Raw genomic sequence first — 16,062 nt, 5'->3', positions numbered from 1 at the left:
ACCGGGTTTTCCATGAATTGCTATTGGTCGCCAAGGAAATCGTGGTCAGATTCATTTTCCTCGTTTGCTTTCTACAATGGGACCTGTCTTAAATGGCACAAAGTCTATCCTTGAAAGTAAAACAAAGCCATTTGTTTTCCAAGGTGAGTGAACAAGTTTTCTTTTAAAAATAGTTTTTTTCTTTCAATGAGCCTTATTTTGCAAGTCAGGGTAACGTGAAAGTGGATTTCAAACAAAGTCAAACCAACCAAAAGTCTTATTTGCCCTACCTCTTCGGGCGGTTCTCCTTTTTCTTGCTCGGACCATACCATAGACCACCTCAGCCAAGCTGTTGTTGCCCTGATGAACGGTTTTGCCATACATCAGTGACCTCGAGATCTTCCGTCCGAGCACGTACGAGGTCAGCATTTGTCCCTTGCCTTTGACCTCGATAACTCCCCTCTCCTTAATATGGTAACCACGTTCCTTCAGGATCTAAAAGCAGGCCCAAGTCAAAGCAATATGAACTTGTCTGAATACCATACATAGCCTCTGTTTTCTAGGCTTACAGCAGCGGTCTTCTGGGACACTTGAATGCAGCCCATAGTTCCGGTGGAGTCCATCCGACTCGCCTCATTGACGGTATCACCCCAAATATCGAAGACAGGTTTCGTGGCGCCTATCACGCCACACACCAAGGGACCCACACTGATACCTGAATAGAAAAATGGAACTGAGATATGGAACTAGGCAGGCAAGAAAAGTAGGTCCTTCTTGTACTTCTGTCCGGGCCTTGTGATTGACTTTCTGAGTTTACTGTCTGAGTTTAGTTCTCTGTCGATCGGAGAAATGGAACAGATGCCGTACTTTAGGGGATAACTGGAGCTAACTTCTCAAATTTTTCGCTTATCGAATATTTGGCCGGATCCATCGAACCTCGCCTTTTCAGTGGAATTATGCTTTGAAACTTTTGTCATTATTCAGAGGTAGAAAATAGAGTCCCAGGAAGTTTCTTAGGCATTGGCAAAAATGGCGTTGAACGGTAAGGGCATAGTTGATTGCAAAAATGGGTGCCAAATTAAAAGCATTTACCAACTAACTTTGTTTGGCTTGTGGAATAAGAACAAACATTTACTAACACCATTGCTTTATTTGGAAAATCGTGACCGTGTCAAATTAAGTTTGATTATTTCTTTTGTTATTGTTGTTTGAACGCATCGTAAAGCTGAAGTAACTTTCTCTTATTTAATTTCACGAATCTAATGGGAACGTCAAAACCACTCAGTGTAGGGCAAGGTAAAATTGGCAAGCTTCTGTTCGATGGCCTTTGGATCAAAGGCTCTTTATTCGTATTTGGTGGACAAGAAGGCAATATTGTATGATATTCAATATGTGGGATTGACAACCTGCTTGTCCATTTAAAAGTATCGTTGTGGCCGTACTGATAGGTTCGTTTTGAAGCATATCAATTTTCAAATACTCTGGCGACCCAATTTCATTCCAAGTACGCCGTGGTTCCAACAACACTTAATAAGAGTTTGTTGAAATGCCAAGCAAGACTTCTAAGATTGATTTTATTGCATCAAGAACAAAGTAAAAAACGTTTTGGAGATTACGTTCATTTTACTAATCCACTTAAAAACATCGGAAGAAAACATTTATAAAAGAAGAATCAATAGAGGTTATTGGTATTTTTTGTTACGCATTCAGTTGAAATTTCATCAACCTATATCGAACAGACGCTTAAATATTCCTCCTCAAAAAGTTGCGGTTCACATCAAACTTAGCCACCAATTGGTCAGGTTACATCTCAAAGAACTTGCGAAAAATATAGTTTATATAAAAATCAATGTAGGTCTCTAAGATTTTCCGAGCTAGAAGATTGCCAGGACGTGTTTGGGTATTTTTCTCGAAACTTGATGTGGTACTTTGACCACCGTGTTTGGTAAGAATAAGACAAAATGCTTCAGGTATGTTTTTGCAACAAAATCATTTCCCTTCTTGTGTTCATAAAATAAGCTAATAGATTTTTCCATTTGTGCCATGTGAAAAGAAATTTATCTAGCAATCTAATTGTAGCGCAGATTGAACCACCTCACAAGCATGACGGAAGAAGTATTGTAAGTTTCCCATGAAGGATCTTCCTTTAATTTAAACCCTTCAACTTCTATGCAGTGAGCTGGAAAGGCAGCTTTTTCAGCTAGGACTCCCATCTTTAGCAAAAGGGGGAACAGAAGTAAAATCAAAAATACGTAACCGAGTGTCAAAACGTGACCCTGTCTTTCTAGAACTCGAACGCAGGGTTGCTTCAAAACTCGTTCTTGATCTTTGCTCAAATTGAGAACCTTAACTCAGGTCCTTCAAGCTAAATAATTGAGTTGCATGAGAAGCATTCAGGACGAAAATGTCGACCTAGGAGCTCCCGGGTTTAACGTAAGATCTTTCAGTGGGTCAAAACTAAGAAGAGGAGAAATACTCTAGTTAGATTGCTAAATAAATCATTTGCGATTTGCAATGAACAAAGAAAAAAAGAACGAAAACGATGACCCACATTTTTCAATAACGCTAGTCATACATGCAGGTTTTTTGAAGACCTTGGAAATGAGAAACGACACACGCATTAGTATGTAGAAACCAATATCGTACAATATACTCAATTTGCCTTACTTTTGCAGGAAGTTATTTCATAAAGAAAGTAAAATTTGCATTCTAACGGATGCAATGATGAATCTAGTGAGCCTCTGAAATTGTCACAATAGAAACGTGTCTTGACAATCTTATTGTAGAAGTTGCAGAAGCAATAGTTTTGTTCCAATAAAATTTTCTTGCATTTTAATCGCAAAAAACTCAAATAAAAGAAAGCAACTCTTGCTTTTTGGGTGGGCTAGAATTTCTGAGTTCGGAGGATTGTCCCCGAGTTCTGATTGTGTCTCACATAATAGATGGACGACACCAATCCTAATAAAGGTTAAATGTGTGCAATGTAATACATTTCTGTCGTCACCGCATCACCTGCAAAAGTCATTTGAGTCATCTGCCATGAACTAGAAATCTTACGAGTACATGCAAAACAATGTTCCCAAAGTCCGGCTTCGAAGGAAACCCTGAGATTAATTAAAATTCAAAGTGATGGCTTCCAAAGAAACTGGAGTTTCAGAGTCTCTTGATGAAAAAGTCCTTCACTTCTACGAGTCAACAAAAAAAGTGGAAGGAAGTCATTGGCATGGGAAGATGTGGTCTGGCTTCGAGTCCAGCTGAATGCATAATGCTGGAAAAACATCACGCTGTGGTTTCATGGGTCCTCGTCGTTGTGGTCGACATTAAGTCTGGATGTCCTCGCCATCCTCCAATGGATGCGAAGACTCTTACGTTTTTGGGCATTTGAGGGTATTACCTACCTATTCGAAGCTCGAACTTGTTGAACGAATGCTTATTGATGTCATCGAGTTTTTGGCGCATTTCAATGGCGAAATCCACGAGATCACAGAGATGAGCATATTCATCGCTCTCCGATTCCAAAGGATTGATCCCGGAAGCGGCCATGTAGGTGCTTCCAATGGTCTTGATTTTCTCGATGCTGCGAAACTTCTCGTCATCTAAGATTTGATCGAAATCGACTGCAATTCCAGAAAAGAGAAAACAAAATGAATGGGTTCGTGGAAAGATTTGTTTTAGACGGGCCTTCCGATTACAAGCGAATGAAACACACATAGCAAGTTTTGGGACTTCATATAGTCCAAATATATGAGGAAACTTCTCATAGACATTTTCGTTCCAAGATACAAGATCTATGGAAACTTGTTCACTCCTTTGGAACTTTTTGCGGTGCTGAAGAAATGGCTTTTTTGAAGCAAGGCTGGAGTTGGCCTTTTTTGAACAATACTACGTCCAACAATGAGCAGAAATGCTTGTCGAGATTCCATTCACTTCTTGTCCGTTCCAGGGGGTTCCAAGTGGATCTGATAGCATATCAAATGATCAAACTTCCGCCAAAGCATCTCCAAGAACCTCGCCAGAAGCGGCGGAGAAAATTCAATTCCAGGCTCAAACTTTGAATTGAATTGGACGGAATTCATGCTCGATAAAGGGAGCAGAAAAAAAACCCGCGCTCATCTTGATTCGATAAGACAAGTCAAAAATTCTAGTTTTTCGTTGCTTGGAGAACAAAAAGGAAAGCCCAATGGAGATGGAGCAAAAAAAAACAAAAAAAAGACAGCCTTACCGATGATTTCGTTGAGCAATCGAATGCACTCCATGCCTTCGTTCACATCCTCGGAGTAGAAATCTGACAAGAAATTGGGGATCGAGGCAAATAAAACCCCGGCATTGGATCGCCCTTGGGCGTAGAGCTCCTGAAAAAGTCCCTAAAAGTAATGATGGTTCACAATTGCTATTTGTTTATCATACCAAGTATTCTGTACTCTACGGAAAGAATGTCCAATCGAAAGCGGGATGGACGTTCTATGTATTGAACGAACACTCACCTCGGCTTGTCGTTCCATTTCCAGGAAGTATTTGGCCACGTGGTTTGGCAAGATGTTGTGAAGAAGTTGGTCCGTATGTCGACGCATTTCTCGCATTTCTTCCAATTCACGACGAGCTTGTTGTTTCCACAAGAAATCCAACGAGCTGGCAATCTCCACCTGTCGGCCATGATACAACACTAAGAAGACAAATAGACACAACACCAATCTGCAATAGAAAAGAAAACGCACACTAAAGGCCAAGAGAACCAAAGCGCTATGTGAGGCAAAGAATCGTCTTCGCAGGCACTATTTAGCGCATGTTTCATACCGAAGAGAAAACAGAATTCAATCTAACTCACTATGTAAAAATGTATGCCTTTCGAAACCGAATGTTAAGGGAGCTTTAAATCTAACAATGGACTGACGAGCTACATTAAGCGCTTTAATGTTGGCAAGTGGACCATTGACAACACGCAGCAGATGGTTTGAGAGTCTGAAGGGTGCATCTTGGCGTGACCAGCGGTGGAAAAGGATGCATCTCAATCCAGGTTGAACGCAATTTATGGTTCATGGTCCGTCGACTTTGATAGGTTTCACAAAACTCGGAGTGAAATGTCGTCGACCTTCAAACCCTTCAAGTGGGATACTTTTCCATGTCCCCTTTACAATGAGTCTCAGTTTAAGCGATTGGTTTGTTCGAGTCTACCAATAGTTGCCTGAATGGCCAAAATATAACATCAGACATGAAGGGTCATTTGGTATGGACTTTGATTTTTTTCCCCTAGATACAAGCGTAGTAAGCAGAGCATGGATTGTTCCGTTTCTTCAACATATTGAAAGGTTGGAAAGGCTATGAACAGTATGGATGCTCGTACATGGATGCTATATTCTCAAGGAAAACGAAAGACTATTATGCTTTTCCCATCTAATACGATTATTGGCCAGGTCTTGGGAAACGAGTTGACCCAAGATATAAGGAGTAATTATGCTCCATGCACCATAATTAATCCAAGACTAATCTGGCCGACAACTGCGCTTTTCGAAGGTCAAAGTCCACTTTTTTAATGCTACTTAACCCTTAAGGCCAGTACGCAAACGCATTCAATCTCACGGAGAACAGGTTTACGAATGTCGAGAAGTATAGAACACGCCGTTAGCAGCTTAGTTCGTGGCCCTTTTTGGGAGTCCGAGAAAAACTGGACCGTTCCATGAAAATGACTAGAATTGGTTGGGAGGAGAGGGCCAACCTAGGAGAACCCCAGTTTTTGCTCGTAACCCATTAAGAATTTGCAAAACGTGCACTTTACGGGTAGGCAGGAAAGAAGAGTGGCGAAGGAAGAGGAAGAAGATTGGTGAGTTCCACTTTGTTGGGACAAATGGAACCCAGATCGTATACACGATCAACGGGACGAATTACTCACATGCCAGAGGTCCAATTCATGAGGCTGAGGATGAGTATACTGTAGATGGTGAACATGAGAAGGAGAAGGATCGCTTTGTAGAGGTAGTAGAACTTGATGAACGTGGCCAAGGACAGAATGGTCATGATCCAGATGTGGACCAAATACTGGGACGTGTACTCGTGATAGGAGACTAGAAAGGCAAAAAAGAAAGCGACCGAGATTGAGTTGGGGAAATCGGTTGCCAATCTGTTTAAAAGCGAGGAGATCTTTAAAATTTCGCTTTAGATTACTTTACTTTGAAGAGAGTTGGCAAATAGTAGATGGCCGCCGCCTCCTCAGGGCATCACCTTGGAACATCAAACACTTGCGAAACAAAGGGAAACTATTTTTGTTTCCAATCTGCACTGTTTATTCAAGGCCCGGTAACAACCGGGAGTTTTACGTTTTCCGCTCATTCAAGCTTTTCCGAATGAATAATCAACAAAATGCAGCTCTAAGCTTACACATTTAATATACATAGATTTAGATTAAGACAAATTTTGGATTAATTTATCTCCTTATCTTTGGAAACTGTCGGCCAAGCATTCGTGATTTTCTAAGAATGCAAAGTAATTGGAAAAGCTTAATTGGTTTTGCATATAGAGCTTAACGAAAAAGAATATCCTACAACTGGAACTTGTAAAAAGGATTCCCCTATTTTGAATCCGGAAATCATTTGAGCACGACCTTCATCCATCAACAAAACAACCTCATTGTTCTTCCAAACTCACAATTGTCTCTTCCTTTGTCTACGACACATTGCTTGTTTTGTCAATAATACCAAGCAAAGCGTGTCTTCCGACAGCACAAAAAGCAGTTAAATGCCAACAAAGGTCTGTCAAACTAACATATCATTGCTTCATTGTCAGAGGGCATTAGAAAAATACGTTTTCCAGGAAATGGCCGGCAGAATTTTTGCCCCTCACCAACAAGCATCTCCTCTCTTAGGGCGACTTTACACTAGGATGGAAAACCTGGATTGAAGATTGAATCGGGACTAGTGCTGGAGCGAATCCAACAGAGGACTCGAGTTTTTTTGTTCGACTTCAGTACAGTGAAAGACTGGAGTCGCCCCAGCACTAGTCTTACTTCAATCCTCAAACCGGATTCAATCTCGGTTTTCCATCCTAGTGTAAATCCGCCCTTACTCAAATGCTAATAGCTAATGGAATAAAAGTTTCGTTCCTTCATCCTGATCCTGGAGCGAAAAGCATTTGCGTAACGAGTGCCCTACACATCTTGCGGCGTGACTCCCACATTGTGCACCAAATCATGCTTAATGCACTTTTTTCGTGGTTCATCTTTCCTGATGTGAACGTGTTTGCCGGGTGCCCCATTTATCATTTTCATCATGGCGAGGAACTCTCACACTGGGTTCGTAGACAGTGGAACTACTGATTCTACTGATTCTACTGACTCACATGGATCACTGTGAGAGCGAGTTCTATCCTCTGGGATGGCGTCCTCCGTCCGAAACACAAATGACGCGTTATCCTGAGTGGAAATGATGATTTGGTCCATTCCGGTGTCAGAGATGAGCACAGGCTTCAGGAGTGAGGTGGCGGAAGACGTTCCCAATGGATCTCCTGGCGGCGATGGAAGAGCATTGACGAAGGGCAGCCGGAGTGTGGTGGGACTGTTGTTGGCATTGGCAAACGGATTGGTTGTGCTGCCATCCGTCGAGGACGAGCCAACATCTTGGAGGAGTTTATCTTGGTTGACTTGGTCAATCTGAAACCAACCAGAGTACATGTACATACATTCAATGCGCATAAGCAAGCAAGCGACCAACCAATCAACTTGGTTGGCCTTCGTCGATCAGAATTTGGCACACTCACCACAGAGAGAGCAGTGGCCAAGGCCATTAGGAAGAAGGTGGTGAAGATGACGGTGTTTCGTCGCCTCCGGTTGTGAATGAGGACGTAGGACATCTTTTTCATCGATTTGGTTAGTTTCGATTCGAACATGACCAAGCAAAGGCCGGCGGTTAAGGACAACGTGATCAAGGCTGTGCACAAGAGGGTGATGTTGATGTTACATGTCCCGTTCTTGGGTAGAGATTCGGGCAGCAATTGACACCTGGAGAAAATGAACGCATTTGGAATCGCATTGGACAGGGCTTTTATCCAATATTATGTATTGTTAATTAAGCGTAAATTTAATACCACTTTTTTTAATATCTCTTATCGGGTTCGTGTCAAAGGATACGAGTGAATGATCAGATGATTTCTCAGCTTCTGGTATAGCAAAGACTTTCTTTTAAAGCTGAGAGTGGACCTTTTCTTGAATGAACACCGCTGAAGAGATCAGTCAATGAATGATCCTTTGGCATGGATCAGCGTTGTTTCTTGGAAATGATGGCCAGCCTTTGATAACAAAGGTTGGTGTTCATGATGCAGCAATTTACTGGTGCATGACTTTTGAGTGTGAAGCAGCTTTAAGATCTTCAAATCAGAACATTCACTTCCTGTAAGTGATTCATTCATCTGCGCCCAAGTTTGGAATGTTCTTTCTGGGAGATTGCCAAAGTTTCCCCAAGTCCTAAATCTCACTGAAGCCTTTTGCCGGGTGTAATTAACAGATTGGCCCAAATCCTTGATTAATTATTAAATCCAACTTCTTAGCCTCGACTAAGCACTTACTAAGCCCTCAAGGAACCACCCAAAAGCCAAAGAGAACGAAAGAGAGATAGAGAAAGAGCAAGCAAGCAAGCAAGAAAGAAAGAAAGAAAGGAACAAGGGAACAGATCTTGAGAGATAAGTCATGCATAAATTAACGAGCCCGAGACTGACGAGACTTGGAGATAAATATGGTACTGCAGATCGACCACAAGTCACTTCCTTGGAGTACTTTATCCCGCAATGAACATGAAAAGAATATCGAGTATGCAATCCTCGCCACGTGGTCCCTAATCAGACAGTGATCCAAGGAAGTTCGATTATCTCCAGAGACAGTATAATGTGACGGGGAAATTGAACATTCATCCGGTATCCCATCCATCCCGGGTCGGGCAAGTACGAATACGTATACGTACGGTACACTAAAAGAATGACAACTTTTACGACCAACTTGTTTCAAATATTTGCTCAAGGACAGCATCATTTATGGTTGAAGGAGCGCCGACAAACTTGGATCGTGTTTACTCAATTCCTCGTTTCAAATCAGGAGAGGAAGCAAACAAGATCTTGATTTAAGAATTGCAGATTCGCTTCCTGGATGGCGATTGAGACGCACATGAAACGCAGTCATTCTCGGGAAGTGTCGCTCTTTCAAGGGCTTCCAAGCACGTGCGCAATCCGTTGGGAATGCGTCCTATGTGTAGTTTATCATCTCGGTAACTTTTCAGGCCCCCATTGGAACATCCAAACTTTTGTGCCCAATTGTGGTAAATGAGCTATGGTATCCGTCTAAAATGCACCCCCAAGATTCATTGGGCAATTCCAGGTTCCAATCAACAAATGGAACCGTCGCAATTTACTCGGTGCGAAATTTGCCACCTTTGGAAAAAGTGCTCACTCTTACACAAACAATACAGTGCCCTGGCGTCAAAATTTGGATACCCAATATAACTGGAGATCATAGCGGTAAAATGGGTACTGATCAACACATTGGGATCTTGGGATCTCAATCTGTATGCAGGGTTGCAACAATTTCAGATAAGATGGAGCGGCGAGTTGGCGATGCTCCGCCAAGCCTTTCAAGGATTTGCAAACAAGTTACTCAACCATGTCCCTTCAAAAGAGATTGCTCAGAAAAGATCTCCAGAAAGAGAGAAGGAGAGAGTGAGATGGATACATGGTCAGTTTCACGCGTTTTTCTTGAAGACACCACAACAAAGGCCATCCTTTCGTTTGAGGAAGAACCTTTTGGAACGGAGCCTTGTTTGTTGTTGATGCAAGAATTTTCCGCAAAACTGAAATGTGAATGTGTCCCATACAATCAGGGGCTTCTCGCTTGAACCAAGTTACTGTACATTTCTTAACGTCATTGAGTAAGTTCTTGAGTTAACGGAAAAGCGAGAGAATGGAACACTCGCTTTGTTCATGAATGCCTTGGAATCCCCCACTCATTTAAATACGAAAACAGGGCATTCAGAAACGAAATGGCACAATCCATGGCCTTGTTGTTTGGCCATTCTCTCAGGACCCGGAGAGAGATGGCACTAAATACACTGCAGGATTTCCCGAAAAGACACGACGCCCAAGAAACATCAGGATCCATTTAGAAATGTAATCCACTTCAAAGGAGAAAAGGGACCAGAGAAATCGGATCTGGGACTTCTCAATGAGATAAAGTCCTCAGTCAGGCCATCTCCTCCAAACAGATCACTAGCCACTTTAATCTAGCTCATCCTCAACACCGGATCAAAGCTTTTGCATCACTCGACGACAGTCGGCCATTTCGGTTCAGTCCACGAAAAAGGGCCACACGCTCCGGGTTCAATTTCAACGACGCAAACCACGACAAAAACCGTCTCCTGTCATCTAAAAAGGGGTCCATTCCAATCACAGTGGCGATGGTGAAGATGTTGTGGTTTTGCATTTAAAGCTTTCTATTTTCTATCCGTTGTGGGAAAACAAGGAATGCAACGTATGTTTTGTTATTACATTCAATGAGTGCATTTAGTGCACGTAAGACGTGGGTAGTAGTCTGTATTTTTAGCATTGTTCTCCCAACCCCCACGGGGAATACCATGACCATGGCTATCGAATGAAATATCTAAAATTGTTTTTTATATATTAATGTTGGTAAGTATCGGTTCCAGCAGAGAAACCAGTATACCTGGCGAAACTAGTGTAATGTATGTAATAGTTTTTTTGGGAATCCGTTTATTCTGAGCATGCACAATATAAAGTGTAAGCATGAGAGAGTATGTTGGAAAGAAGCTTGAGAGTGGATCAAATCCATTTTTTCTTTTCGGGTACGATTAGTAACTATGTTTTTCCTTGAAGGTAATAAACTACAGAAAATTATCTGCAAAGTTGGTCCAATTATCACTCCCTTTTTGCTGGAACTTCCTGGTAATGTACGGTCGAAAAAACTGCCATTATTCTTAGCGTTAGGGAAAGGGCCGTTCATTGCATTATTTAGAAAAATGTAGTCAGTCAGCCGGCTTTGACAAATGGTGTAATTGATGTTAATCGTAATGATAAAGAAACGAACCATTTCGATCTAAGAAAATAACGGTTCCAAATAGGTGCTCTGAAATGGGATACCTCATCCGTTTGGTGAACTTGGAAAGAGCATTACTTTTGACCCAACCGTTCAATTAAGATGCAATCTTTTCACAATTATTCCTTGCAACACCCAAACTAGCGTGTTTGCTCTTCAATTTTCATCCCAAGCCTCTAGGTCCATTGATAATAAATACACCAAAAAGGCACATACGACCGCCTAATGGGTTGACTGTTGAATATTCAAAGTTAATATTTAAGTTTAAAATCAAAATCTTAAAAGTATACGCTTGTGTAAGGTGGACCAGTTCTTGGTTTTTGATTGTGCTTTGAAAGTGTGTTTTAGTTTTTGTTGAGGGCTTTCATTTTCATTCGGAATAAAACATGGGATTCCGAATCAGTTCCATTACGGCATTTTTGATGTCCATGACGTGCTTTATTTTATTTTACGTAGCCAGAATTGGAGCGTCTCGTACAAGCAATCCAGACATTGAAGTGAACACTGGGAACCTAAAGTGATTCCCTTGAAAGAGAAAACATGCAATTCACGTCTGTCTGAATGAACAAATAGTACGACTCGTACAACAAAACATAGAGGTCAGGGAGAGTCAGCTAAACTGATGGAAGCAATGAAAGGCCACCAGTTCCTTGCCGCTCTGGGTCTTTTCAAGATCTGCTGTACCGTACATCCGCCTTGAACGTACAGCAGGCCACCAGTTCCTTGCCGCTCTGGGTCTTTTCAAGATCCCAACCGCTCCAATTCGTGTATACAAAAAAATATCTTTTATTCACTGACCCGCGAGCAATGGAGCATAACCAAGATCGATGTGCGTCTACATGCGTGGGAATCATAATGTACTACTATGCTTGGCCTCCCCGAACCCCTCAGATCTTCACTTCGAGTCTCTATGTACGTAACCCAAAAATGGTGGTCAAGAAATTGGGTTGTGACTTAATATTCCTTTACGTGAGGCAAAATTCCTCGGATATGATGTCTCATTTGATTATGACTTATGACGTTTTGATCATGATATATTGTTCTTTTGCGTACCATCGTACGATACTGAAATGAACTTGAGAAAAATGTGCTGTCACTTAAGGAAAGGGGGATTTTTGTAGACTTGAAGGTGCTCTCAAAACGCACGATCACCTCTTTGGTCGCAACAATTGATCAATTCACGATTTGCTTTCAAATCAAAATTCACTTTGGTTGTTCAATTTTCTTCAAGATCCGTAAGGCTATCATTTCTCATACTCAACACGGTGGTTATGATTCCTGATTAAGTGCTTGCGCAAATGCCAAGACTTCTAGCTGCCATTCTCTTTGCTAAAGAAACAAAAGGAACAATTTCTGTTCAATAAGCATCTTTAAAAGTAGCTCATATTAGTATATTAATACACATAAAATACATCTTGAAGTATCGTTGTGCAAATCCTAGTCAAACAATATTATCAAAACTCTTAGTCATGCACTGACAAATAATTGCATCCATATCTATTTAGCACATGCTTAGTTATTACACTTTAAAAGTTGCATTTTGCTATAAAAAAGATCGAAAAACTACCAAAACCTACTTTAGTTAATTGCAAAAAACAAATGATGTGCTTTTATGATAGCACGAAAATAAATGATTTTCTTTCATTTTCATAAACATTTCCCTAAAACCTAAAATTAATTAACATTGACACTGCTCAATCTGCTCAGGATTTGAAATTTCCTATTACTTTTTCTTCAACTTTGAAAGCTAGACTAGCCAATCATGTTCTTGAAATTTTACAAGGATACATCTGCCGGTTTAGTTTTCAAATTTGCACGGATTATGTTCTACGTACCAAAAACATTTTCATCGTCCTAGTGTTGTTTAAAAAAAGAAAAACGCAACTAGAAGTCTTTGTATTTGAGCATAATCTTTTTAAGTGTAGTGAGAACCACCGCGTCAAGTTGCCACCCACTTTTGATCCGACATTTCCAAGTCTGATCGTTGCATCAAATAGCGTCCCTCGGTCGAGTCTTATTCCAGCCCAATAAATATAGATCTCAAGTCTCTTTTTAAAAACCATCTTTACCAGTCGAAAAATCCATCTTATGCAAGAGGGGGTAGCCATAAAAAGAACCAAACCTGTTTTTTTCTAAATATAGTTTATGACTAAGGATTTGAACCGAGGAAGTGGTACAATTGGGTTGTGACACAGTTTTATGAAATGGAATGAGTCCGATATTTATTGAGCAACTCTTCAGAGTAATGTGCTAAAATGCTGAACTTGATAGCAGCATGCATGCTCCTGCTAAAATCGATTGTACAGGGTGTCAATTAATTGATGTCCCCTCAGAAATTGGACTTTTCATTTGATGAAACGTGAAGTGACAAATATTGCTCCTTTTAAATGAAGTTTGGCAATCCGTCTTATTTGAACATTAAACTAAAAACCGGGTCCAAGATTTGTTTTTTCAACTAAAACTTCCTGCTCCAAAATTCAATCGAACTCGCATTTGAAACCAGTGTCTAAGACAATAAAGAAGCGCCATTTGGAGCATTCTGATTGATGGAATGACACAATCATGTGTTGCCAAGAGACCCATGGTATTCGGAGCAAAGTGTGGCTGACACGAGATGGAAAAGAGCCCGACACATCTTGGTTGGGATTTTGGAGTTTTTGAAAACCCGGTTGTAGTCAAGGTTACAATCCATAAGATATTCGGGGACACGGGTTTAAGTAGAGTCAGGTTTAAAGGCTTGTGTGCTGGTCAAAAGGAATTTTCCCTCTGACTGAGAGGATGATGGAAACAGGTTTCAAAATGTGCTTGATTCTCAATCTGCCACCAAAATGGCAGTATACAGCAATAATTTAGTGACAAAATAACTAGATTGCTCATCCCAAACATAAACTTTGAGAATGAATAAGATTTCAGCGGAATTTGAATTTCCCGCTTTGATTTTTTTTTTCATTTGTTAATACATAACCACAAGTGACATCCAGCTGCATAATTCCAATTTCTTAATTTCTTGACACCCGGTTTGATTACAATTGTCTAGACGTTTCATAAGTTACTTTTTGTTTCACTGTTTGAGCCAAAGCTTCATCGATGGCAAACCTTCTACCTTCTCGATGTCTATGGAAACATTGGAGCACGCCTGCTTGTCCACCAAAGTGGAAGAAAAATATGATCCAACATCGTGACACAAGGAAATGAAGAAAGACGATGTCTTCCCTTCCTTATTTGTCTTTGTCCCGAAAGTAAGAGCCTCTGCTCCTCAAACGATATTTCGTGACTGTTGAAATCTTGGAACATGGGAACACTGCATTCTTCCTCCGAACATTTCCCTCTAATTCGCTTCGCTTCTTTTTCCCCTCTTTTTCCCTGGCAGTTAAGTCGGTCTTTCAATTTTCAAAGACTTTTTGGTCCACACTCATCTCAATTCACAAAGGTGTTAAACTTGAAAGGTTGGCTTACCATTTCATATGAAGTCTAATCTGGAACAGCTCAGAGATGAAGACCAGAACCCAGGCGCCCACCAAACAGAAGAGACTGGATTTGAAGGTGTAGTCTCTTTGGTGACAATACTGTAAGCAGGGATAGGAGGGAGTATAAGTTATGAGAAGACAAGATTAATCTACTGCTAGTCTGAAGATGCATCATTAGCTGGGATTTTTTCCTTTCTTAGACTCAGCACTTCAGAGAACGTCACAGATTGTGAGGATGTACGGTATACTAGAATGGATTTCTCACGTACATACGCTCTCTAACCTGACATGATATTAAACACGGTTCATTCAAGTTATACACCAGGTCAATTTGAACTTCGAGAAGGAAATCTAGTTCAATAAGTTACTAGGAGGCTTTTGACCCGTTATATGAACCACAAGTATCGAATTCACACACCGCCTATTATCTTTTAACGATGATGTCTCATGAAATTGCACCTTTCGGCACCATTTATCATTTTTAGATCCAACATGTCATTAGTTTTTACATGTGTGCTTTGACGCTAATAAGCCAGACAATATTCATTTCAACCCTGACTAGAAAGTAGCATTGAAAATGAGGTAGCCGATTTTCAAAAAAAATATTGCCTTCATCAAGGCATTGAAAGTAGCATTCTAATTATATTTGGTCCTCAAGGTTCAGTTTGGCCAACCAATATCATATAACCTCGAGAATAGGGCTGGTTAAATCTTTATTTGGCCAAATAAGGCCAATACTTAGCCGATCAGCATTTAATTCATCATCTAAGATTTTGATAACAAAGTGAATCAAAAATCAATTTGAATCAAATATTAGCCTTTTCAGTTTCAATTTCTTGTTTTACATTTTGCATATTTTAGGTTCCTAGTTTGAAGAATATTTAGTACCAAAAATGCTACACAATCTTAAAAAGTGAAGTATTCTGTGCATCTGTTCTACATTTTATCTCTGACCCTTTTGGCATCTATATTTGCATTTTTTCACAGCTCTACTCATGAAATTGTGGTCGCTTTCCAAAAATGTGCTCGTTACATCCAAACCAATGAACAACACCAAACACAAATACCAGTCACGCCAAGCAGATGAAGCCAACTTCATGTCAGTTGTGTCTTGAATATCTAATTAGCTTGATTAATTTACCCTATTTGCATGCCTGACGCACCGTGCTATCTTTGAGTAACAAACCCCGGGTTTCGCTTCCAATTCTCTTTTTAACTCCCCAAAATGGTCAAGGTAGGCTGAAAAGTGTCTCATTGGGATAAGTTGGGAACAAGTAAGTGGACCAGGGACGCAGAGCACTCCAACCTGTTAATTGAGAGGTTGATTGAAAATAGATCTAGTTAAGGAGAAGAGTCGAGTGTTCTGGTCGAGTTCCCAATGGATGGGAGCTAATCAAGGGATCTGGCCGCAACAAACCAAGCGCCTAAAGCACGCATAGAGGGAGAAAATCTGTCCCAAGGGTGGATATTTTGAGCTCCTAAGCCAGGGCCTAATGCAATTGTGAATACTCCACTCTCCTTTACGCTCCCTGGAAC

At 40.8% G+C, this 16,062-nt stretch overlaps 1 protein-coding gene across 1 annotated transcript in view; it reads right to left on the bottom strand.

Moving 5' to 3' along the window:
• LOC131884161 (adenylate cyclase type 8-like) overlaps positions 1–16,062 on the bottom strand; it is a gene marked incomplete in the record, with an annotated part of 51,667 nt that overhangs the window by 1,584 nt on the left and 34,021 nt on the right. Inside the window, 9 exon segments of the mRNA XM_059231840.1 lie at positions 270–474; positions 549–694; positions 3,378–3,596; positions 4,202–4,343; positions 4,464–4,671; positions 5,867–6,038; positions 7,309–7,618; positions 7,726–7,966; positions 14,516–14,625. Coding sequence (XP_059087823.1) covers positions 270–474; positions 549–694; positions 3,378–3,596; positions 4,202–4,343; positions 4,464–4,671; positions 5,867–6,038; positions 7,309–7,618; positions 7,726–7,966; positions 14,516–14,625 — 1,753 coding nt within the window.

Source organism: Tigriopus californicus, chromosome 7, assembly GCF_007210705.1.
Source record: "Tigriopus californicus strain San Diego chromosome 7, Tcal_SD_v2.1, whole genome shotgun sequence".
Classification (NCBI taxonomy): Eukaryota; Metazoa; Arthropoda; class Copepoda; order Harpacticoida; family Harpacticidae; genus Tigriopus; species Tigriopus californicus.
This window is presented reverse-complemented; position numbering and strand designations above follow the sequence as displayed.